The sequence below is a fragment of the Crocuta crocuta genome, unplaced genomic scaffold, assembly GCF_008692635.1.
Source record: "Crocuta crocuta isolate KB4526 unplaced genomic scaffold, BGI_CrCroc_1.0 scaffold35, whole genome shotgun sequence".
NCBI lineage: Eukaryota > Metazoa > Chordata > Mammalia > Carnivora > Hyaenidae > Crocuta > Crocuta crocuta.
Genome location: NW_027530625.1, coordinates 5718255 through 5740771, shown reverse-complemented (window position 1 = coordinate 5740771; position 22517 = coordinate 5718255). Strand labels below are relative to the sequence as shown.

General features: G+C 53.1%; 2 protein-coding genes across 2 annotated transcripts in view; one reads left to right on the top strand and one right to left on the bottom strand.

Annotated features, from left to right (window-relative positions):
- The window catches only part of MIGA2 (mitoguardin 2), a 30038-nt gene extending 23940 nt beyond the window's left edge, over positions 1 to 6098 (bottom strand). The window contains exons 1-4 of the mRNA XM_077768362.1: positions 6048 to 6098; positions 3223 to 3459; positions 2121 to 2331; positions 38 to 150 (exon numbers count right to left, since the gene is read on the bottom strand). Coding sequence (XP_077624488.1) covers positions 38 to 150; positions 2121 to 2331; positions 3223 to 3318 — 420 coding nt within the window. The 5' untranslated portion in view covers positions 3319 to 3459; positions 6048 to 6098. The remainder of the gene's footprint in view (positions 1 to 37; positions 151 to 2120; positions 2332 to 3222; positions 3460 to 6047) is intronic.
- Positions 6099 to 10502: 4404 nt separating this feature from the next.
- The window catches only part of SH3GLB2 (SH3 domain containing GRB2 like, endophilin B2), a 17977-nt gene continuing 5962 nt past the window's right edge, over positions 10503 to 22517 (top strand). Inside the window, exons 1-5 of the mRNA XM_077768464.1 lie at positions 10503 to 10652; positions 14745 to 14886; positions 15725 to 15853; positions 21784 to 21917; positions 22111 to 22203. Of these exons, the coding sequence (XP_077624590.1) occupies positions 10503 to 10652; positions 14745 to 14886; positions 15725 to 15853; positions 21784 to 21917; positions 22111 to 22203 (648 nt within the window). The remainder of the gene's footprint in view (positions 10653 to 14744; positions 14887 to 15724; positions 15854 to 21783; positions 21918 to 22110; positions 22204 to 22517) is intronic.

The window sequence follows — 22517 nt, the reverse complement described above, 5'->3', positions numbered from 1 at the left end:
AGCACCCCCCCCCCCGTGCCCTCCCCCAGGTAGTTACCGAAGCCAGGCTGTGGGAGGAGCCTGAGTGCTTGCTGGGCTCAATGGAGGAGATGCCACTCAGGGTGTCGTTGCTCTTGCTACTGGGGCTCTGCATCCTCCGGCTCGAGTAGCCTGTGAACAACAGGGAGGCAAGGGGCACGCAGGCTTCGAGCCAAGGCTTCGCACAGGCTGTTCCCACCTCCAGGCAACCCTCCTCTCCCTCACCCGGGACCTTGTCCTCCCAGCCCCCGGGGACGGCGGTGCAGCTACGCCTCCATTTGTCGTCCTGTTCACCATATATCCCTGTCACCCAGCGCAGGGCCCGGCCCAGAGGCCCGGGATGTGCCGGGTTAAGCCTGAGAATGAGGATGGCGACTTCCCCACCTACTCCCCACTCAGTTTCCCCTGTGTTGCTGACTAACTGATCTGGAATTCTACTCTTTCCAAGAAGAATTTGAGGCAATGACTTTTTGGGGGTGGGGGGGTGGAGGGAGAAGCACAAGTGGGGGAGGGGCAAAGAGAGGGGGACAGAGGATCCAAAGTGNGGAGAAAAGGAGACAGAATCCGAAGCAGGCTCCAGGCTCCGAGCTGTCAGCACTGAGCCTGATGCGGCGCTTGAACTCACAAACTGCGAGATCATGACCTGAGCTGAAGATGGACACTTGACTGACCGAGCCACCCAGGCCCCCCTGAGTATCCAACTTTGGCTCAGGTCATGATCTTGCAGTTCGTGAGTACAAGTCCCGCGTCGGGCTCTGCGCTGGCAGCTTGGAGCCTGGAGCCTGCTACAGATTCTGTGTCTCACCCTCTTGCACTCTTTCTCGCAAAAATAAATGAACATTAAGAAAAAAACTTTAATACACACACAAAAAATGTTTTCATAGATTTTTTAAAAAGTTTATCTATTTTGAGAGAGAGTGAGTGAGTGGGGGAGGGGCAGAGAGAGAGGGAGAGAATCCCAAGCAGGCTCCGCACTGTTAGCAAAGAGCCCAAGGTGGGGCTCAAACTCACAAGCCATGAGATCATAACCTGGAAGTCCAGCACTGAAGCGACTAAGCCACCCAGGGCCCCCCAAGCAAAAAATTTAAGTGTGNTCTTTTTCCAGCTGTAAAAGGAAAACTTCCCTTTTGCAATGAAACTTCACAATTAAAATTCATTTTCACCTCAGGGGAGTTTTTGCTTCTTAAGCCAGGTTTCTCCCGAGATGGGAGGCTGTGAGAACGTCCTGCCTGGGGAAGCGGGCCGTGTGACATTCAGCCATGGCAAAGGCTGGGTTGCTGGGTTACAAGATAAACAGGGGCCATAAGGGCTTTGAAAGCCACACCAGCACAAAACAGTTCAGAGGCTACCAGGGGCAGGGGGTNACGGTTCGTGAGTTCGAGCCCCGCATCTGGCTCTGTGCTGACAGCTAGGAGCCTGGCGCCTGCTTCAGATTCTGTGTCTCCCTCCCTCTTCTCTGCCCCACCCCCACTTGTGCTCTGTCTCTCTCAAAAATAAATAAACATTAAAAAAAAAAAAAAAGGACTGTATGCTAAAGCGGCGCCTGTGTGGCTCAGCTGGTTAAGCGTCTGACGCTTGATGATTTCGGCTCATGAATCTCTTGGTTCAGAATCCCTGCCTCAGGCTCCACACCGGTATCACAGGGCCTGCTTGGGATTCTCTCTCTCTCAAAATCAATAAATAAACTTAAAAAAACAAAACTGTACACTGAAACGGGTGAACTTTCTATATGTGGAGTCAACCCTAACTTTTAAAAAAGGAGGGGAGGAGGAGAACGCCATATGGTTCAGAAACCACATGGCCCTGCACCAAGGACTTCCCTCCCCAGGCTGTGTGCCACCAGCCCCCTCTGGACCCGAGTGCTCCCAAAGGGTCCGCAGATACTAAGAACAACCGCCACTGAGAAGACATGGCTGTCTGGCCGAATCACCCACCAAATCCTTAAGACGACTCAGGGAAGGGTCTACCGCCACCCCCGCTTCACAGAGGAGCAGAACTCAGCTTGCAGACGGGACATCAGGAGCCCAAGATCCGACAGTGAACATGGGGCCCCGCCAGGACTTGACTCTAGGTCAGGCCCTCCCCCACTGCCTCACACCTACCCTTCTTCACCGACGGCACCTTCCTGGCCATGAGGATAGGGAGGGGCACCGTGCCCAGATGTGCGCCTCCCATCTCGGGGCCGGCCTGCTTCTTCCTCCGCCGTCGCCTCTTTAGCTGGTGGGCGGCCAGGGCCAGGGCGACAGTCCCCAGGGCTGTGGCAAAAAGGACCTTCCGCAGGCCTGGGGTCAACCGCAGCTGGGAGAAGGCAGACTGCAGGAAGAGAGAGAGGCGGCGGGGCTACATCTTCCTGGAAGAGCTCTGCAGAGGGCAGAGCTGCCCTGGGGAGCACCCCAGGAGCAGAGGGTGCCTTAGGCACCCAGGGGCTGTTTGCTGACCAGGAATGATAGAGTGGCAGCCACCCCAGGAGGAGGGACCTGGCCAGCACTTCTGAAACGTGGACCACGGAGATATAAAGAGGGGGATCTGGGGACGGCAAAATGACAATGCCAAGGAGATCACATCGGGGTCCAGTACGTGTCCCTCACTCCCCTGGTCATGATCCTAACAGCTGCAGTGACTGAGCCCCTACTGTGCGCTAAGGATTTTACCTGCGTTTCCTGAATGCCTGTCATTTCCCACGTGAGAATGTGAGGGTCACACAGGTTAAGACACAAGATCAAGGGGACAGGGAGACAGAAAACTGAACCTAGGTCTCCTGACCCTGTTTCTTAACGACTCCTTGAAGCCAATAACATTCACTCCACCCAACAGCTCCATCGGTACAATCCCCTACTCCTCACTTGCTGCCTACTGAGTTGGGGGCCCTTTGGGGGCGGGGCAGGAGCTGCAGCCCACATAGCGGGGCTTTAGGAAATGTCAAAAGACATTTGAGGTTGGCGGAGAGGGCACTGCTGACCCCTTTGATGGACTGAAAAACTGAGGTCAAGTGCTCACATAGCCCTAGGGTGAAGACAGGGCTCGGGGCCCCAGTCTCTCCTAACCTAGTCCTTCTTGCTCTGCTGATACAGGAGACCCCCAAAACCTGGGGCAGCAATAATAGCAGACGAGCTTTCCCAAATGCTGGGGACCCTGAGATGAGGGGCTCGGTGTTCTGGAGCCCAGAGGGGTCAAGGCAGGACCACAGCCCAGCCCAACCTCTACCTGCCCAAACGTCGTGTACAGGAACACAGGGATCTCAGCCACTGTCATGGCCAGGGCCTGGATCATGGACATGCCCTCGGTCCTCCGGAATGCCATGGCAGGACTGGCACCCCAGGTGAGAGCCCTCGGGGCCGAGAGCTTCCAAGAACGTCTTCAGCTGGCGGCTGGCTGGGTCCCGGGCACTGTCCACGCCTCAGCAAGACAAAAATGCACATACCAGGGGGTCCTTCCACGGAGCTGGGAGACAAAGGACCAAGGGAGACACAATGATATGGTCACTTGAGCCCAACGAAATGCCCCTAAGAGGGATGAGGTGGGAGCAGAGCCTCCCTCTGCAGTGTCAGGGCTGGAATCAGACCCCCATCTTCTGCACCCGCCAACAGAAAGGCAGCCAAATGCCCCGCCGAGCCCTCGCCCGCCCTGAGCCCTAGGAGCAAAAGACAGCATCTCTGGCGTCTTGGCCCAAGAATGGACCCAGGGCCTGGGAGACGGGCAGTCACCCTCGATCGTGGGCCTTTCTTTTCAAACCCCGTGGTCCACTGGGCAAACAAAACTCTCAAGCCACAAAAGGGCCACGCCACTGACTGGGAACCACGACACCTTCTCCATCTGCCACAAGGCCAAGAATGTTTTTATTTCCGGGGGGCTGTAGTAGAACAAGCAGGGCATTGCCTCAAATAACAGTAGCCACCAGACGAGACGCTACCCGGACTCTGTGCTGAGCTCTTCACTAGGTTAGTTTCACTGAATCGTTACAATTCTGTGAAGCAGATGGTGGTTAGCCTCCCCTCCCCCTGCCCCATCCCATCTTTGCCAATTTCCAATGAGGAAAGTGAGGGTCGGAGTGGTTAAGTCTGGAGTTCCTGGTCACACAGCTAGGATGGGGTAAAGTGGACCTGGTCCAAGATCTACTGGACTTTAGACTCTGCGCTCAATACAACCCTTTAGCTGAGTCTGACGTGGAGCAGGAAGTGGCAGATCCCAGCAGAACCACAAACTACCAGGGCAACGTTCCCCTGGGGCCTTCTGAGACCCCCCTGGGCACACCGCCCCATCCCCAGCCAGCGAATAAGCGTCCTGAGCACCCCTCGCCAGATGTCCGAGATCCTGCAGAGCCCTTCCCACCCGCCGCCACAAAGACCAAGGATGCCTTCAAGGTCTCCTGGGACCTCAAGCGGAAGGAATACACAGGCCAAGACAGACCCCATAGACCTGGGACGGCGGCCAAAGTCACTGAAGCAGCACAAGAAACTGCGTAGCCCCAGTGAGTGGGAAGGATGGATGATCTCCCCAGACTAGCTCTAATGCTGGGCTGGGTGCGGGGGTGGGGGGGGAGGAGCAGGGTCATAGTCTAGAGTCTAGGGTCAAGGAGGCTGCAAAGTGAGCAGTGCACCCTCCAGTGGTCAGGGGCCTGGGTTATTAGCACGAGCCAGCCCTCTCATCCCCCCCTCTCCCAACTGGGCCCGGGGCCTTGGAGCAGGGGAGCCGAAAACACCAGAACACCAGCAGCTACTACTTCCCAAGCACTTACTACCGTAGGCCAGGCTTGGAAAAGGCGCTCCCCAGAAAGTGGGTGGCCTGTGAGTCTAGTCACTCACAGATGCCCATTGCTTATGATGGGAAAACTGAGGCTGTGAGAGGCAAGTGACCTGACTGACCTCACTAACTGACCAAGCTGGGATGTGACCTTAGCCGCAAGGGATCCCAAAGTGATGGTGTTTCTCCTGCACTGTCCGCTACAACTGCCACCTCTCTCTTCATGCCACACCTGAAGGATTTCGGGGCCCAAGTGAGAAGTGACATGGAGTGACAACGGTGAGGCCGAATGCGTGCTTCAGGAGTGACATAGGGCTGGGGGGCCTGATTTGCCTGCAGCAAAGTCAAGAGCAGCCTCGGCTGTCCTAAATGAGAGGAAGAGTCTCAAGTTCAAGGTGATAACAACCCAAGCCTGCTTCGCTCCAGGGATGCATCCACAGACTCAGCTCAACTGTGCCCCTTTCAACCCCCTGACACAACCCCGGAGAAGCCTCTTCTCTATGATGACAGCCTGTAGCAATGTTCCCCACCCTCTGCACGTTTTCAATGCCATTCCTACCTGGACAAGTCACTCTATAACCTTGGACAAGAACATCCTCATTCCACCCTCACTGTTGCACTTACAACACCCTCAGCCTCAATGCCCACATCCTGCGCAATGGCACCTCCTCCCTCGAAGTGGGCAACCCCCTTAATGACTTTGGCCTGAACAGCCCACCTTTGCTCCTTGACCCCAGCAATGTCCCGGGCCCAGGCATTCCTCTGGGCCACCCTCTGCCCAGTCTCTGTTCATTCCACTTTAGGCAGCTTACAAGTCTGACCAACCTGGGCACTAGGCACTGGCCACTCCCACACGGGACCTCAGCAATATCCCCTTCTTCAGAATCGGCTCATTCCGTCTCGGATATCACCCTGCGCAGCCACCGTTCAGGACCCTTCCCCTCTTTCCCGAGCCCCGGAATACCCGAGAGGGTCGTCCAGATGCCCACTGGCGACACCCGCGGCCGGCGCACCTGCCTTCCCAGTCCAGGTTCGGGTACCTGCGCCCCTGCAACGTTCCAGGCCCGGGCATCTCCTCATTGACCCGGTACCTTCCGTTCCACCTCTCGAGCCACCCACGGCCCGGGTACCTGCTCATTCCAACCCGGGCCCTTCTAGTCCGGCTGAGCCCGGACACCTGCGCTCCCACCCAGTCCTTTGCTCAGACCCGACTCCCGCCAGCTGCAAGCCTGCGTCCCAGGCCCTGCCGCGACGCCCGCCGAGCGGGCTCATCCAAAACCGCCACTCACCCAGGATCCCATCGCTGCGGAAGGGCAGCGTCTCCTTCCCCAGCGCCCGCGCAACCAACCTCGCGGTCACCGGGGGGGGCGTGGCTCCACGCGGGGCCAACCTTTCTTTGACCAATGAACGTCGCCGAACCGCCCCGTGTGGAACCCGCCTCTCGCCAATGGGCTGGGTCACGTGATCGATCTGGTCGCGCCTCTCTCGCCCTCTGCTCCGCCCCCTAAGTGCGGTTGAAGCGCGGAAGTGCTCTCTTTACTATTGGCCGTCGGGATTCGATTGGCTGCTGTGGCTGAGTGGGGCGGAGCCACTCTTAAAGACGCTGAGGCGGTGTTACCAGGTCCTCTAAGGGTCTTTCTGGGCGGAACCTGCGAACGGTCTGAGCCCTAGTGGGCTTTTTTTCTGCCCTTGCCAGTCCCCAAATTCTGCCCGCCTTTTAAGGGCCCATTTTCAAACGCCACCGCCTCTGACATCCCACAGCGACCTCTTGGACTAAACTTGCCACTCTCCACTTTCTTACGGAGGTGTCTGAAAGTCTCCCCTACCAGACATTGCCTCCCTGAGAGGTGAAGTCAAGTTGATTCCGTTCTGGCCGCCCAGCCCTGCTCGCACGAAACACTGGGTTTGGACTCTGGCTGACTTGAGTTGGAATCAGGTTCTGCCATTTAAGCTCTCTGGAGTTCACGCGGTTTCCCCCTCTGTGAACGGGGATGGGATCCCTGCCTTGCCCAAGTCACACGGCTTTGGGGACTCTTGGAGAAAGCGGTGCGGCACGTTGCACAACTCCGAGGAGCTAGGCATCTAAAACTTTTAAACACAGTTATCGGTAATGTCACGTTCCTTCATTCATTGGACTACTAATATATCTGTGTGCCAGCCTTTTGGCTGGTCTGGGTGTACAGTGATGGGCGAGATACATGGTGCCCCTCCGGGGAGTGCACAGGAAGCAGATACTTAATTACAATCTGTGTGATAGTTGCTCTGATAGGAGAAACACAGGAAAGGGGATACTGAGGAGACACCTGGGCTTGCAGGTGGAGGGGAGAGATTCCTGAAAGAAAAAGGTGTCCAAATGCAGACCTGAAGGATGAGCAAGAACTCAGCTGTGTAGAGAGGAGAGGAAGGACCAGCACTGGCCTTGACCCCGAGGCAAGAGAGAAAGAACCTGGCATCCAAAGAACCAAGGAAGTTGGGGCGCCTGGGTGGCTTAGTCGGTTAAGCGTCCGGCTTTGGCTTAGGTCATGATCTCGCGGTTCGTGGGTTCGAGCCCCGCGTCGGGCTCTGTGCTGACTGCCAGCGCAGAGTCTGCAGCCTCTTTCAGTCTGTGACTCCCTCTCTCTCTGACCCTCCCCTGCTCACGCTGTCTCTCTCTCTCTCTCTCTCTCCTAGAAATAAAACAAAAACAAAAACAAACAAACAAAAAAACCCAAAGAACCAAGGAAGAGGGCGCAGAGCAAAGAAGAGAGGTCTCCACAGTTGGAATGCCTGGGTTCTGGTTTAAATCCGCCACTCTCAGTCCCCATGACTTTGTGCAAGTCACTTCACTTTTTTCAACCTCACGTTCTTCACCTCCAAAATGAGAAGGATGGTTTCCGAACCGTTATGACCATTCCGGGTGATCATTCACTTAAAAGTGCTCAGTGCTGGACGTGGCATGGTCTCAGGATGCTTGGGCCATTGCTATGAAGGAAACTGTTGTAGCCAATCGTAAACCCATAAATATATGAAGCGTATAGACGGGGACAGGTATAAGTAATAACTGCTGCCCACTGTCTCACTCTCTCTCCCCTTTATTAATTAACTTATTTAATTATTTTTAGTAGGCTCTGTGCCCAACATGGGGCTCAAACTCACAAACCCTAGATCAAGACTCACGTGAGCTACTGACTGAACCATCCAGGCAACCCCCCCCACCCCATCTCCGCTTTGCCCAGTTGTGTTTTCCTCCCAGGACTCATCGCCTGACCTGTGATATATTCATTTACTTGTTTTGCTTACTGTTCCATTCCTGGTGCCTAGAACAGTGTGTCACTGACAAAGACTTTCTCCTTGACCAAACCGGAGCCACACTCTTCTGGGCCCTCTGCTCAACTAGGCCAACCTTGGACTTCCATCTATGTCCTTGTAGAGTCCAGTGTTAGCAAGAATTGCCCACGTGTGATATCTGATCACCCTGCATATTTAAACAAATTCCTCATTCTCCACCCTCAGTACCTTGGCCTGCCTTCAGAGAGAACCCCTCTGACTTTGATGTTTCTTTTTCTTTTTTTGGGGGGGAGAGAGAAAGAAAAGAAGTGGGGAAGGGGCAGGGGGAGAGCCAAACCCAAGCAGGCTCCGCCCCATCAGCGTCAGCCCAGAGCCCTACTCCGAGCTCAACACTGGGCTTGATCTCACCATGAGATCATGACCTGAGTTGAAACCAAGAGTTGGGCTTAATCACCTGAGCCACCCAGCTGCCCCCTTGACGTTTCNCTGCATCACCCAGTTGTAGCAAGAATATGTCTAGGGCACTTTAGAGATCCAGCCCTGCCCCCTTGATATCTGGTCACCTTGATATCTGATCAAATTCCTCATCCCCAATCTTTGACGACTGACTACTTTGGCTTACCTTTAGTAAGAATCCTGTCAGGGTTCCCTCACTCCCCCTGATATTTCCCTCTTAATTGCTTTCTATCCACTGATCCCCACATTGCTCTTTGGCTATAAATCTCCACTTGCCCCCTGTTGTAGTCAGAGTGGAGCCTGATTTCCCTCCTCTACTGCAAAACCCACACTGCAGTGGTCTCGCTTGACAAAAGTCTTCCTTACCATCTTTAACAAGTAGCATAAATGCTTTATGGCTCAATGTGAGTTACTGAATGAATGAATATGTAACTCTATTGATGATGATAGAGATGGATGCTGATTCAATGAATGATACAGACTGCTATGGACAGACACTGGTAAATAAGTGAATGATCAGTACAGCTGAATAAAAACAGATAGTGATGGCTCCAAATAGATAAGAAACACAGACACATTAAACGGGTGCACATCAAATCACCTGCAAGTTTTCCCAAATTCCCCCTGCCTGGGGCCTCATGCATGCTAAGAGAACTGGTCTGGGAGTGAGACTGGGGTCTGGATTTTGGACAAAACCACAGGGACTGAGTTCACCTTGCAGAGACAGGCTGGGGAGGTGATGGGGACTGGGGTTAGTATGTGGAGATAAACAAGCCAGGCATCCAAAACGATGGAGCCCGGGAGGAGACAGCACCAGTTCAGAAATAGAGCTCTTCCACTGCATTAAACGATGAAGCCTAGAGGTAGAAAGCAAGGAGAGGTGGAGGCAGGTACTAAGCCCTCCTCTAAGCCCCATGAAAAGAAGGATGTGCCTTCAGGCCATCCCCTTGCCTGCAGGCGCTGTGAGGAGGTGGGTTCAAGATCAGCAAGTGTCCATGGCCCAAGGGCAGCCCATTCCTCTACCCTCGTAGAACCCGAGCCTCCCCACCTCTCCTCCCTCCCTCATAACCCCTTCGCACAGCACACCCTCACCCAACTTTGGAAAACCAGAGGGCTTTTGGTTAACAAACAACCAGAGGAGTCCCCAGATGGCCTGTCCCTTGGCTCAGATGTCCTTAGTGATGGGACAAGCTGAGGGCAAAGTACAGGTTAACAGCAACCCCCACCCCCAGGCGGAATATGTATGACACTCCTCGGACACTCCTTGGCTACCTAAGAACAAAGGAAAGAGGTTTAAGTGCTTGCCATGGCGATGTGGGAAAGTAAGGCGAATAAAAATTAAATTCCCTTACTGCCTGCAGCCCACTGACCAGTCCTTGAAGCCGGCAGAGTGCCCTTCCTCTGGGAGTTAAGGTGCCTCGATGATGACACTTTGCCCAGGGGCAAAAGAGATTCTTAGCTTAACATTATCCCAACCTCAAGGATCCTGTAAGTTTACTTTAACAAGGAAACTTCCTTTATCTCAACTCCCCCAAGATATACTCCAGGCAATCATACTCCAAGCTTAAGGCCGCCTGATATACATCTGAAGGGTCTCATGACTGAGGTTTTAATAAACGGTAATAAATGGCCTTTTCCTAGCAACAGCTCTCCCTTCAGGGTCCTGGAAACCTTGCTTCTAAAATTCCTTAGCGACTTTATCCCTAACCTCCTCCCAACCTGAGGGTTACCCCTCACGACCCCAGTGCAGCTCTTCTGCCACGGGTCCCGTCCCCATGCTTTAATAAAATCACCTTTTTGCACCAAAGACGTCTTCAAGAATTCTTTCTTGGCCGTCGGCTCTGGATCACCCCACCATCACCCCAAAACTTCATCACTTAGTGCCACCAATGTCAGGGAAGGGGACTAGAAAGGTGAAGGTGGTGGTGGTGGTGGTGGTGGTGGTGGGCTGCATAGAGAGACCCAGAGCAAGAGGCAGAGAAATAGGAAGTCAGGAGGCCTAGTAGATAAGTGGGCTGGGAATGGTCAAAGGAGGAACAAACGGGCAAGGGGCTGTGGGTCAGGAAACGGAGAGAGGCCAGCCAGGTGGCAGGCAGAGGCCGCAGGGGGCAGCACCTTGCCGCAGCANGCTGGCGTCGGACGCGGGCATCTTCTTCACCCGGGCGGTGCAGGTGAGGCCGTGCGCCCTGGGCCTCGCGCGGCCGGCTCTCGGGGCCCGGATGTGGGGCGGGCCGGGAGCAACCCTGCGGGAGAGCCGGGGAGCGCAAGAGAANACTAGAGAGAAAGAGCCCGTGGCGTCTGGCCGCTCTGACCGCACCCTCAGCGTGGCCCAGGGCCGGGGACCGAGCCGAGCCTCGACTCGGTTGCCTGGGGAGAGGTATCAGGGTTTAGCGTTTCGACTGGCTGGGTTACCCCTTTTCCGTGGCGCCCGCTCCGGGACGGGAGAGAGAGAGCACCAGGCGGCTCCTGCCTCCCCGCTGTTGCCCAGCAGTGACCCTGGCAGGCGTTTGGAGGCCTGAGTCCCAGGCCCAAGGACCGTGCGCCCGCCACGACCCCTTCTCCGACCCTCAGTCTCCGTACCTGTGCAATGGCCTGGCGGTACTGATTCCCTCAGATGCCCTTTACACTGCTTGCACAGTCAGTCCGGAAGCCAAGACCGTTGGGATTATTTCCTTTTTGCTCCATGGGAGGCCTGTTTCTCTGATTTCTCCAAGCCTGGGGGATGGGGAGAGGGCTAAGGTCTGGCTGGGTGCCCTCCTTGGGAAGCTGTCCAGGCCAGTGATGCCGGAGCTGGAAGAAGTCCTATCCATTCCCAGGCCAGGAGAGAAACCGAGGCAGCTTAATGTATCGCTGGAGGCCTGGCGTCAGCTATGGGCATGGATGCTCCCTCTTGTGACCTTCAGCCCTTGGTCTCAGTTGTTCACCCTGAAAAATGGGATTAACACTCCCCCGCAGGATGGCTGTGAGGGTTCCGTGGCACTGTGCACGAACGTCCTCACCAAAGGCGAGCTTAGTGGAGGTGTTAATGTAGTTAGGATTGCACCTGTGTGGCATGTGACCTTGGACAAGTCACTTAGCTCGCAGCCTCCGTGTCCGCTTCTGTCTATTGGGTGTAACACCAGTTTGCCTCCAGCGGAGGCTGCAGACTTGGGGCTTGGCCTGTCGCAGTGCTCTGGGAACAAGTCCTGTTGTTTGTCTTTGCTGTTGGTGTGGGTTCTCCCTGGAGAAGCCCAGCCCCAGCCAGTCTCTCAGAAACCCATGTGCCCGTGTTTACTAGAAAGCACCATGTCCCAGGTCCCACTGAGGATTAGTGCCCCAGCGAGGGTTTGCCGCTGATGTTGCAAACCCAGCAGGTGACCCCAGCCCCGTGGGGTTGCTAGGACCCTGGAGCTCCTTGGTTATCCCCGGGGCCACCTGGAAGGTGGGGAGTCCTCCCCAAGTGTCAATATGGCCACCACTCTATCTCCCACATCTGGGAAAAACCTGATCTGCCTGTTTCCTGATACTGTGGGGCCCTGGCACCTGACCTGGCCAGGGCCGGCGGAGCCTGGGGGGTGGGGAGGCTTGGGCCCCTGTGGCCTCACATCTCCCGGTGGGGGCAGGCCCACTGGGTCGCCCATACTGGAGTGGGAGCTAGCGCCCAGGCTCCCCACTCCCTGGGTGGAGGAGGGAGCTGGGAGCTTTATAAATAGAGGCTTTCTCTGGCTGTGCACGCCCACCCTTGCTGCTGCCATCTTGCAGGGAGTAGCCTCGGACTCTGCAGACATCGGCCCCTAAAGCAAGAGGCTCCACGTTTTTGTAGGGATGGGGCAGGGTAGCTGGCCACAGGAGAGAGAGGCTCGAAATGTGACCTGAGTAGGAGAGGACCCTCGGGCCACCCGCTGAGGTCAGTCTGGGCTGGGATAGGAGTCAGTCAGACAGGCGGGATGGGAAGGGGGTTTTTCATATCAATGCGTGGGCTGCTTCTCTGCATAGGTGCCACCCTGCCGTGTCCCAGGACATGCTGGGAAAGCGGTCGGTCCCTCCATGTACCAGGGGCATCGTTAAGAGCCTTGACCCACCCCCATCCAGTAGGGAACAGGGGCTTGGTCCTGGGAGAGCAGGATCCTTTTTGCGTGGGTGATTCTGGGATGGCTTCCCGGCCCCTGAGCTGTGCCTTGAAAGTCAAGAGGGGTTTGTGAAGTTGGCCCAAGGGCTGGGAACTGCCTAGCTTAGGGCATCGAGACAGGAAGACCTTGGACGTGTTTGAGTAAGATGCCAGTGCGGCTGAGAGCAGGCAGTGGAAGTGAGAGTCTAATATTATTGGTAGTAATAGTAGTGGTAGAAGTAATAGTAATGGAAGCCAAGGAGGTGGTGTCATTGTCATCATCTGAGCCAGGCAGGCAGCACTGAACATGGGATGGATGCCTAAGAGGTCGGGAAAGCCCAGTAGGACTTTGAACCTGGGCAGATGGGGGGGGTGAGGGATGGGTACCCCGTGGCTCAGTGGGGAGTGGCTGCTGCTAACCTTGGTAAGGAGGAGATATGCTGAGGGACACATTTGGGTGACATGGTCACCTAAACTAGGCTGACTGGTACCACCAGGGTAAGGAAGTTCATAGGTAGCTCCGAGGAGGGACGTGAACGGGGCCTTTTATTCATGGTGTGATGACACCAGCTGCCACTGATTGGGCCTATGCTGTGAGTTTCCAAATATTCTGTGAGATTAGACCAGTTATCCCCATTTGCCAGGGTGTGGAACTGAGGACCAGAGAGGTGATTTTGCCTTTCTAAGCCTTGGTTTGCTCATCCAGAAAGTGGGGCTAACGCTACCCCTCAAAAGTGGTAGTGGGTGAGGTGAGGCCTGCTCTGGGCCCGCCGGCCCTGGGAGGCCCCCGAGTTGGGGAAGGTGAGGAGGGAGAGGTGGGGGCGGAGCCGGGGAGCAGCTGGTTCCCAGGTGGGGAGCTGTGGCCCAGAAGCGTGGCCACCCAGCCCCGCAGGGAGAAACCCAAGCCCTGTTGCATAATTGATGGCTGCCAGGCTCAGGCTGCTCCCCGTGGCAGCCTGGAGCTGTCCTTGGCCTCTGGGTGATTTATCCCTGCTAAGGAGTCTGGGAAGGGCCTCCGGACTCCCAGCCCGTGATGGCCCTGCCTTGAGCAGAGGCTGCCCCCTCGCTTCGCCTCAGTGGCATCATCTGTGACATGGGAGACTTGGCCCCTCTGCCTTGGAGGGCCGCAGGAGGTGGGTCACTGTTGAGAAGCGCTTACTTGGCCCAGGGCGGGGCTCTACATGTGGTCAACAGTATCTGTTGTTATTACTGACCTTACTCCTGCAGCTCTGAACCTTTTGGCTCTTTGGCTCTGACCTTGAGCAGACTCCTTCTCCTGACCGGTGATGGCTTCTAGATCAGAGGGGCCAGGAGGGGGGCTGGTTGTTCCTGTGTGGCCTGTACAGCTTCTGCTCGCTCTGACCATGTGACCCCTTGGTTCCTGCCTGGCCTTGAGGCGGGGCTGTTGAGTCCTCTGGGCTCTGTGTGTGCCCAGGCAGCTGGCCCCGATGGGCTAGTGGTGTGCCCCGTCCACGGACCGGGCGACCAGAGGCCAGCCATGTGGCTGTCCTGCCCACACACACTCCCTTTCCATCCCAGCCACCTCTCCGCCCAACAGCTCTTCAGGGCAGCACCTTATACCGACTCTCTGCCAGACCGTGGCCGGAAACTGATGCCAGAGAGGCAAAGTCACTTGCCCAAGGTCACACAGCTTTTCAGTGGCAGAACTGACACTTGAATCAGGTCCCTCTGATTTGGGGACTTGGGTGGCTCCCAGTCCCCCATGGAGCCCTGTGATAACCCCAGACTTTGCTTCAGGCCCTGTTTATTCCCTGAGCACCTGCTACCATGTGCTTTCCTTCAGAGTCAGGTTAGGAGGACCCCTAGAAATAGGCTCCTAAGGACTCCTTGTTCCCTTTAAATTATATGCCAGATTTTGTGCAAATGGGCATTTTTGTTGGCGGGGGACTATACCTTTCACTGGATTTCTAGAAGAAGCCATGATCCCCAAACTCTGGTCCAACCTAATTTTCCAGAAGGGCAAACTGAAGCCCAGAACAGGGTTGCTGTAACTCGATCAAGGTCACAGAACAGGTTAGGGGCAAAGCAGATTTCTTAACCTTGGACCTGGTTCTAGCTGGTGGGGGAGGTGTAGCAGGGTGGGGTAGGAGCAGCCCTCCCTTCCGCGCCTCTGCGTCCTTCCCCCCCCCCAAACCCCCCCGCCCCCCCTCCACAGTTCACGGAAGAGAAATTCGGCCAGGCAGAGAAGACTGAGCTGGATGCCCACTTTGAAAACCTTCTGGCCCGGGCCGACAGCACCAAGAACTGGACCGAGAAGATCCTCCGGCAGACAGAGGTGCTCCTGCAGCCCAACCCTAGTGAGTGGGCACGGGTGGTCCTGGGTGCGGGGCGGGCGGGAGGCCGGGGCTGCAGGGACCATGTGGCGGGGGGGGGGACGGCAGGGGGGGGGNTTTGGGTTAGGTTGCTGGACTTCTGATGCCTGCTGGCGGGTGGAGGGTGGGCAGTCAAAGAAGTCAGCGGCCTCAGTGATGGGCTCCGAGATGCGCTCTCTGGCGCAGCGCAAGTGTTAAGTTTTGCACAGAGGAGGTGAAGAAATGCCTGAAACTAACGCACGCTCGGGAGAAGAGGTAGGAAAAAACACGAGCCGGGTCTTTTGAGAGGGCAGCGAGGCCCAGAGACGGGAGAGGGCTTGCCCAGAGGCTTATACCGCAAGCGAGTGGGAGTAAGGAGTGAGCACAAGCAAAGGCCGGGAGAGCCCTGGGGGAGGGAGGGGTTTCTTGGGATCCTGCTGCTCGTCTGCCTGTAAGTCAGCTACATAGCTGAGAGTCCTGAGAGCTTTCTGGAGCCAGCACCGGGGCACGGCCCACCTGTGTGTCAGGTTCTATAAACCCATATTGTACCAAGGGAGACATGAACCGGCCTTGACTTTGGGCCTGGCACCCCCCCAGCCATGGGACCTGGGGCGGGGGTTTCATATCTCTGGGTTGTGGCTTCCTCCTCGCTAGAGTGAGGGGTCCTGCGAGCTTGAGTGCCAGTTTGACAGGGTGGAGGTGGGCACCAGAGCGAACGTTCTGCAGGCCACCCGGCCAGGCACCCCGTGGGCAGGCCCTGCCCTGGGCTAGCCACTGTCCCCGTGGCTTCCATCCTTGGGTTGGACTGAAGAGCCCTGTGGCTTTGGCTGCTGTCTCCCCGCAGGTGCCCGAGTGGAGGAGTTCCTGTATGAGAAGCTGGACAGGAAAGTGCCCTCGCGGGTCACCAATGGGGAGCTGCTGGCACAGTACATGGCAGAGGCGGCCAGCGAGCTGGGGCCCACCACGCCCTATGGTGAGCCGAGCCCCACGGCCAGGGTCAGGGGTCGTGGCCTCTTGCTGTCGCATGTTCCTGTCTCTCCCTTCCTTTCTTTCTCTTTTTTAAAGCACACAAATAACACCTGCGTTCATTCTACTTCTAAAAGCCTCAGTCAATGTAAATGAAAACAGTGAAAACAGAAGACTCTCTTAACCAGTTTTGATTTGAGTGCATTTTTTAATGGGATCATACTGTGTGTGCCATTCTGCAGCCTGATTTTTAAACTTGGCATTGTTTTAGATACTTTGTCACCGTGGTGCTTATAGAGCTGCCTCAGTCTTTTTTTTTTTTTTTTTAATTTTTAAAGTTTTATTGAGGTATAATGTACATACCACAAAACGCACCTGTTTTAAATGTGGCATTCAATGATTTTTAGTAAATTTAGAGTTGTGCAAACATCCCCCCAGTCTGATTTATTTTTGTTGATTTATTTATTTTTTAATGTTTTATTTATTTTTGAGAGGGAGCTAGAGACAGCATGAGCAGGGGAGGGTCAGAGAGAGAGGGAGTCAGAGACTGAAACAGGCTTGAGGCTCTGAGCTGGCAGTCAGCACAGAGCCCGACGTGGGACTCGAACCCATGAACCGTGAGATCACGACCTGAGCTGAAGCCGGATGCTTAACCGACCGAGCCACCCAGGTGCCCCTAGGTTGAACTTTTTAGAAAATCACCAAGCTTTTTCAAAGTGGCTGTGTGCTTTTATATGCCTATCAGCAGGGTGGTGGTTAATTTCCAAACAGTTGTGGATTTTCCAAGTTTCCTTCTGTTGTTGATTTCTAATTTCACTGTGGTCAGAGAACGTGCTTTGTATGATTTTAATCCTTTTCCATTTATTAAGACTTAGTCTTGTATAGTCTCCTGGAGAACGTTGGTGTTCACTTGAGAAGCTCATATGTTACGTTGTTGTACAGGTGACGGGCCAAATCAGTTGATAGTGTTGTGCAAGTCTTCTGTGGGCTTGCTGATTTTGTCTTGTTCTGTACATTCTTGAGAAGTATTGAAGTCTCCAACTATTCCTGTTGGATTGTCTATTTCTGGCTTCCGTCCGTCAGTGTTTGCTTCGTATATTTTTGAAGCTCTGTTGTTTGAGGTTTCTGTGTTTATTATTGTTATATCTTCCTGATGAATGGACTCTCTTATCATTATAAAATACTCTTCTTTGTGGTCACATTTGTTTTTTGTTTTTGGATTTTTAATCTGGTCACATTTGTCTTAAAGTCCATTTTATCTGATAGTAGTTCACCCGCTCCTGTTCTCTTATGATTATTGTTTACATAGTGTATCTTTTTCTGTTCTTTTATTTTCAACTTATTTACATCTTCAAAGCCAAAGTCTATCTTTTATAGACAGCGTATATTTGGATTTAAAAGTAATTCAGTCTGACCATCCTTTGTTTGGAGTGTTTAATCCATTTATATTTAGTATAAGAATTGATGTGTTTGGATTTACATATACCATCTTAATTATTTTTCTTTGTCTCAGGTCATTTTTGTTCATATGTTCCTTCTTTACTCCTTCTGTTATCTTAAATAGATATTTCCTAGTATAACATTTTAATTTCTTTGTTACTTTTTTTTAGCACCATTTTTTTTTTAAAATTTTTTATGTTTATTTATTTTGGACAGAGAGAGAGAGACAGCATGAGCAGGGGAGGGGCAGAGAGAGGGAGACACAGAATCCGAAGCAGGAGTCAGGCTCTGAGCTGCCAGCACAGAGCCCGATGCAGGGCTTGAACTCACAAAGTGAGATCATGACCTGAGCCGCAGTCGGATACTTAACCGACTGAGCCACTGAGGCGCCTCTTGTTGTTGCTTTTTAACACAAAGCTTTTCTTAGTGGTTTTACAGTATGTGATTTAACTTACTGCAGTCTGCTTCAGAATAATATTGGCTTATTTAAGTATATATAAAAACTGCTCCAATATAACTCCATCTCCTCTCCTTTCCTTTGTGCTGTTATTATCATATAAATTCCATCTCAGTTTTGTATAAACCCAACAATATAGTTTTATAGTTATTGTTTTGTTGTTGTTGTTGTTGTAGTTTTTTGAGAGAGACAGAGCACAATCGGGGGAGGGACAGAGAGAGAGAGAGACACAGAATCCAAAGCAGGCACCAGGCTCTGAGCTGTCAGCACAGCTCAAACCCATGGACTTCGAGATCATGACCAGAGCCGAAGTCAGATGTTCAACCGCCTGAGCCACCCAGGCGCCCCATATAGTTACTGTTTTATACAATTGTCTTCTAAATCAGTTAAGAGGAAAAATATGTATTGTTTTTTTTTATATTTGCTTATATAATTACCTTTATTGGTTCTTTATTGCTTTATGTGGGTTCAAGTTACCAACTGGTGTTCTTATCTTTGAACGTGAAGTATTTCTTCTATGTCAGGTTGCCTAGCAATGGATTCTCTCAGTCTTGTTAATTTGGGAATGTCTTTATTTTATGTTCACTTAAAAAAAAATTTTTTTAAATATTTATTTGTGAAAGAGACAGAGGCAGGGGAGGGGCAGAGAGAGAGGGAGACACAGAATCTGAAACAGGCTCCAGGCTCTGAGTTCTAAGCACAGAGGTGACGTGGGGCTCGAACTCCTGGACCGTGAGATCATGACCTGAGTGGAAGTCGGATATTTAACCACCCAAGCCACCCAGGTGCCCCTGTGTTCACTTTTGGAGGATAGTTTTGCTATATGTAGAATTCTTGGATGAGAGTCTTTTCCTTTTATCACTTTGAAAATATCATTTATCTGGGTTCCATTGGTTCTCCTTCCTTCCTTCCTTCCTTCATTTCACTGTTGTCGGAACTCCATTTTTTCTTTCTTTCTTTTGTTCGTTCGTTCGTCCGTCCGTCTGTCCTTCCGTCCATCCTTCCTTCATTTCACTGTTGTCGGGACTCCGTTGTTCGTTCGTTCGTTCGTTCGTTCGTTCGTTCTTTCTTTCTTTCTTTCTTTCTTTCTTTCTTTCTCTCTCTCTCTCTCTCTTTCTTTCTCTCTCTCTCTCTCTCCCTCCCTCCCTCCTTCCCTTTTTTTAATGTAAGTAATCTCTACAAACTGAGATCAAGAGTCACTCGCTCTTCCAGCTAAGCCAGCCAGGCACCCATTCTGATGAGAAGTCATCTGTTAATCTCATGGTGTCTCCTTTGTATGTGATGACTTGCTTTTCTCTTGCTGTTTTTGAGACTTTTTGTCTTTGTCTTTCAGCAGCTTGGTTGCTGTTGACGGTCCCAGGCGTCCATCTTTTTGTATTCATCCTATTTTGGTTTTGTTGAGTTTCTTGTATATGGACATTATGTTTTCCATCAAAATCAGGACATTTTCAGCTATTATTTCTTCAAAAATTTTTTTCTGTTCCTCTCTCTCTTCTTCTGGGATTTCCATTGCTCATATGTTGGTTTGTTTCACGGTGTCCTATGGGTCTTTGAGGTTCTGTTCATTGTTAGTCACTCATTTCTCTTCCTGTTCTTCAGATCAGATTCTGTTGAGCTGTCTTTAAAATTGCTGATTTCAGGGGCGCCTGGGGGACTCAGCTGGCTAAGCGTCCGACTTCAGCTCAGGTCATGATCTCATGCTTAGTGGGTTTGAGCCCCACGTTGGGCTCTGTGCTGACAGCTAGCTCAGAGCCTGGAGCCTGCTTCCGATTCTGTGTCTCCCTCTCTCTATGACCCTCCCCTGCTCACACTGTCTCTCTTTCTATCAGAAATAAATAAACATTAAAAAAAATTTTTTTAATTAAAATAAAATAAAATTGCCGATTTCTCCTTTGGCTAGCTTGGACTTGCTGTTGAGCCCTTCTGGTACATTCCATGTATCAGTTGTGGTGCTTTGTAACCCTAGAGTTCTCTTTTCAATGGTTGTTATTTCTTTCTTGATATTTATATGATGAATCACTGTCATCACATTTTTCTTTAATTCTTTAAGCGTTACAAAAATATTTATATAGAGGCACCTGGGTGGCTTACTCGGTTGAGTGTCCAACATCAGTTCAGGTCACGATCTCACAGTTCATCAATTCGAGCCCCATGTGGGGCTCTGTGCTGACGGCTCAGAGCCTGGAACCGCTTCGGATTCTGTGTCTCCCTCTCTCTGCCCCTATCTGCTCACGCTCTGTCTCTATCTTCCTTTCTCTCAAAAATAAATAAACATTAAAAAATTAAGTGTGTGTGTGTGTGTGTGTGTTTGTAGGAGCCTCTTAGGAGTATTTGCTAAATCTATCATCTGAATCTCCTTAGAGGGAGTACTGATTGCTTTTTTCTTCTATGTATTGCCCATGCTTACCTATTTCTTTGCATGTCTTACAGTGTTTTGTTAAAGTCTGGACATTCAAAAAATTTTTAAATATTTATTTATCTTGAGAGAGTAGGGGAAAGGCAGAGAGAGAGGGGGACAGAGGATCCAAAGCAGGCTTTGCGCTGACAGCAGAGAGCCCAATCTGGAGCTCGAACCCACGAACCATGAGATCATGACCTGAGCCGAATTCAGAAGTCGGACGCCTAACCGACAGAGCCACCCAGGCGGACCCGAAATCTGGACATCTTATTTCTTTTATTTTTAAACGTGTATTTATTTTTGAGAGAGAGAGAAACAGGGCATCAGGCGCCTGAAACATGGACAGTTTAGATAAATAGGAGCTGTGGATTTTGAATCACTTGGGGGTTGTTACTGCTGTTTGTTTAGAAACTCGCCTGAGCTAGTTGTTCCGAGTCGGTGTGCCTTGCAGTATGCAGCTACCACTTTCACAGTGTTTTCAAGTCATTCTTTTTATTTTTAAGCTAAGCTTCCTGGGGTTTGCTCCCTGGCTAGCGTGTCTTAGTAGGCAGGCAGTGATAGATTAGTTAGAGGTTAAACGTGCATAAAGAGGTTAAAGATGCCGAAACACCTTGCACCATTAAGGCTTTACTGATGAGTTTATGGGGTAATGGGGCACACGTTCAGAATTCAACTAGTTTGGTACAGCCTCCCATTTGGCAGGGGCTCTGTTCTCTTTCCTGAGTGTGCTACACACCCACACGGATAGCCTTCCAGATCACCAGAGATGTCTGGGAGTTTCTCAAGGCCCAAATGACTCGTTTCCAGATCTTCTGGGAAATTCCTGGCAGATCTGTTCCAACCAGCATCCCCTCTTCAAGTCAGCTGTGATGTTGGCCTTTCCCAGTTATTTACCATTGAGATTGCTATTGTCCTTGACAGTGACCCAGAGATTTTTCTGTGTTCCAGCCCTAATCCTACTACTTTCCCTGTCCCCCCCCTGCCCACCTAGCAGTGAGACTGCCAGTGAGATGGGGGTCCCCCCAGGCTAGAAGGCCATGGGCTCCCGCTGTTCTTGAATAAATATCCCCAGTTCATTTGCCTTTGGCCAATTTCCAGAGTCCAGAAACATTTGCTTTTGACAGTTGCGTCCACTTTTCCCCCCCTAAGTTTATTGATTTATTTTGAGAGAAATAGGAAGCGGGGGAGGGGCAGCGAGCAAGGGGGACAGAGGATCCGAGGAGGGCTCTGCGCTGACGGCAGAGAGCCCCACATGGGGCTCAACGGGGCTCAAACCCACGAACCACAAGATCGTGACCTGAGCCGAAGTCAGATGCTCAACCGACAGAGCCCCCCGGGCACCCTGAGTCCACTTGTTTCCATTGCTTTTTGGGAACAGAAGTTGTTGAGCTCCTTTCTCCGCTGTTCTGGAAGTCTCGCTCCTCCCCGTTAATGCTGTGTAGTGCTCCGCGCTGCGGATGCCCCACTCCCCAGGTGATGGACACGTAGGCTGCTTCCACGTTTTCCCAAGGCAGCCGTTGGGCACCGAGCGTCCTTGCTCGTGCGTGCCTCGTCACCACACCTCTGTCCTCCCGCCCCCGCCCGCTTCTGGGGGTCAGAGTAGCCCGAGCCCCTTCCTCACCCTTAAACTCCATTTCATCAGGGAAGACATTGATCAAGGTGGCAGAAGCCGAAAAGCGCCTGGGAGCCGCAGAGAGGGAGTTCATCCACACGGCGTCCGTCAACTTCCTCACGCCTCTGCGCAACTTCCTGGAAGGGGACTGGAAGACCATTTCGGTGAGAGACCCGGGGCCACTCTGCTTCCCGGGAGCTGCGGAGCGTAGGCTCTCCTCCCGGGTCGGGGAGCCAGCCCTCCTGGGCTTCCTCGGACGTGGCTCCCGTGGGCTGAGCGCCATCAGGGGTGACCTCCCCTGTGGGGTGTCCCAGGCGTGCCCGGGGGTCTCACTCTTCCCTGTCCCTCACCCCACAGAAGGAGAGACGTCTCCTCCAAAACCGCCGTCTAGACTTGGATGCCTGCAAAGCGCGGCTGAAGAAGGCCAAGGCTGCGGAAGCCAAAGCCACGGTAGGTGTCCCTGCGGGGCTCCTACCCCCCCGCCCAGCTCTGTTTGGAGCCGGTGGGGGGGGGGAGGGGTGAAGGGAGCTGTGTTTGGCATGACCTTTCTTCCCCGTCCCTGCCTGGAGAGGCCTGGCTGGGGGGCGCTGGTCCCGGCTGACCGCTTCGGGTCCCGCCTCTCCGCCCTTGCGAGGGACCCCGGCGGCCCTGAGCTCTGGGTCCCAGGGCAGACATCTCTGGGGCGGGCGGAAGGCACGCCACAGCCTCCTCAGACAGACAACCAGTTGGGAGTTTCTCGCATGGCCCCGCCCTGCCCTCCCCGG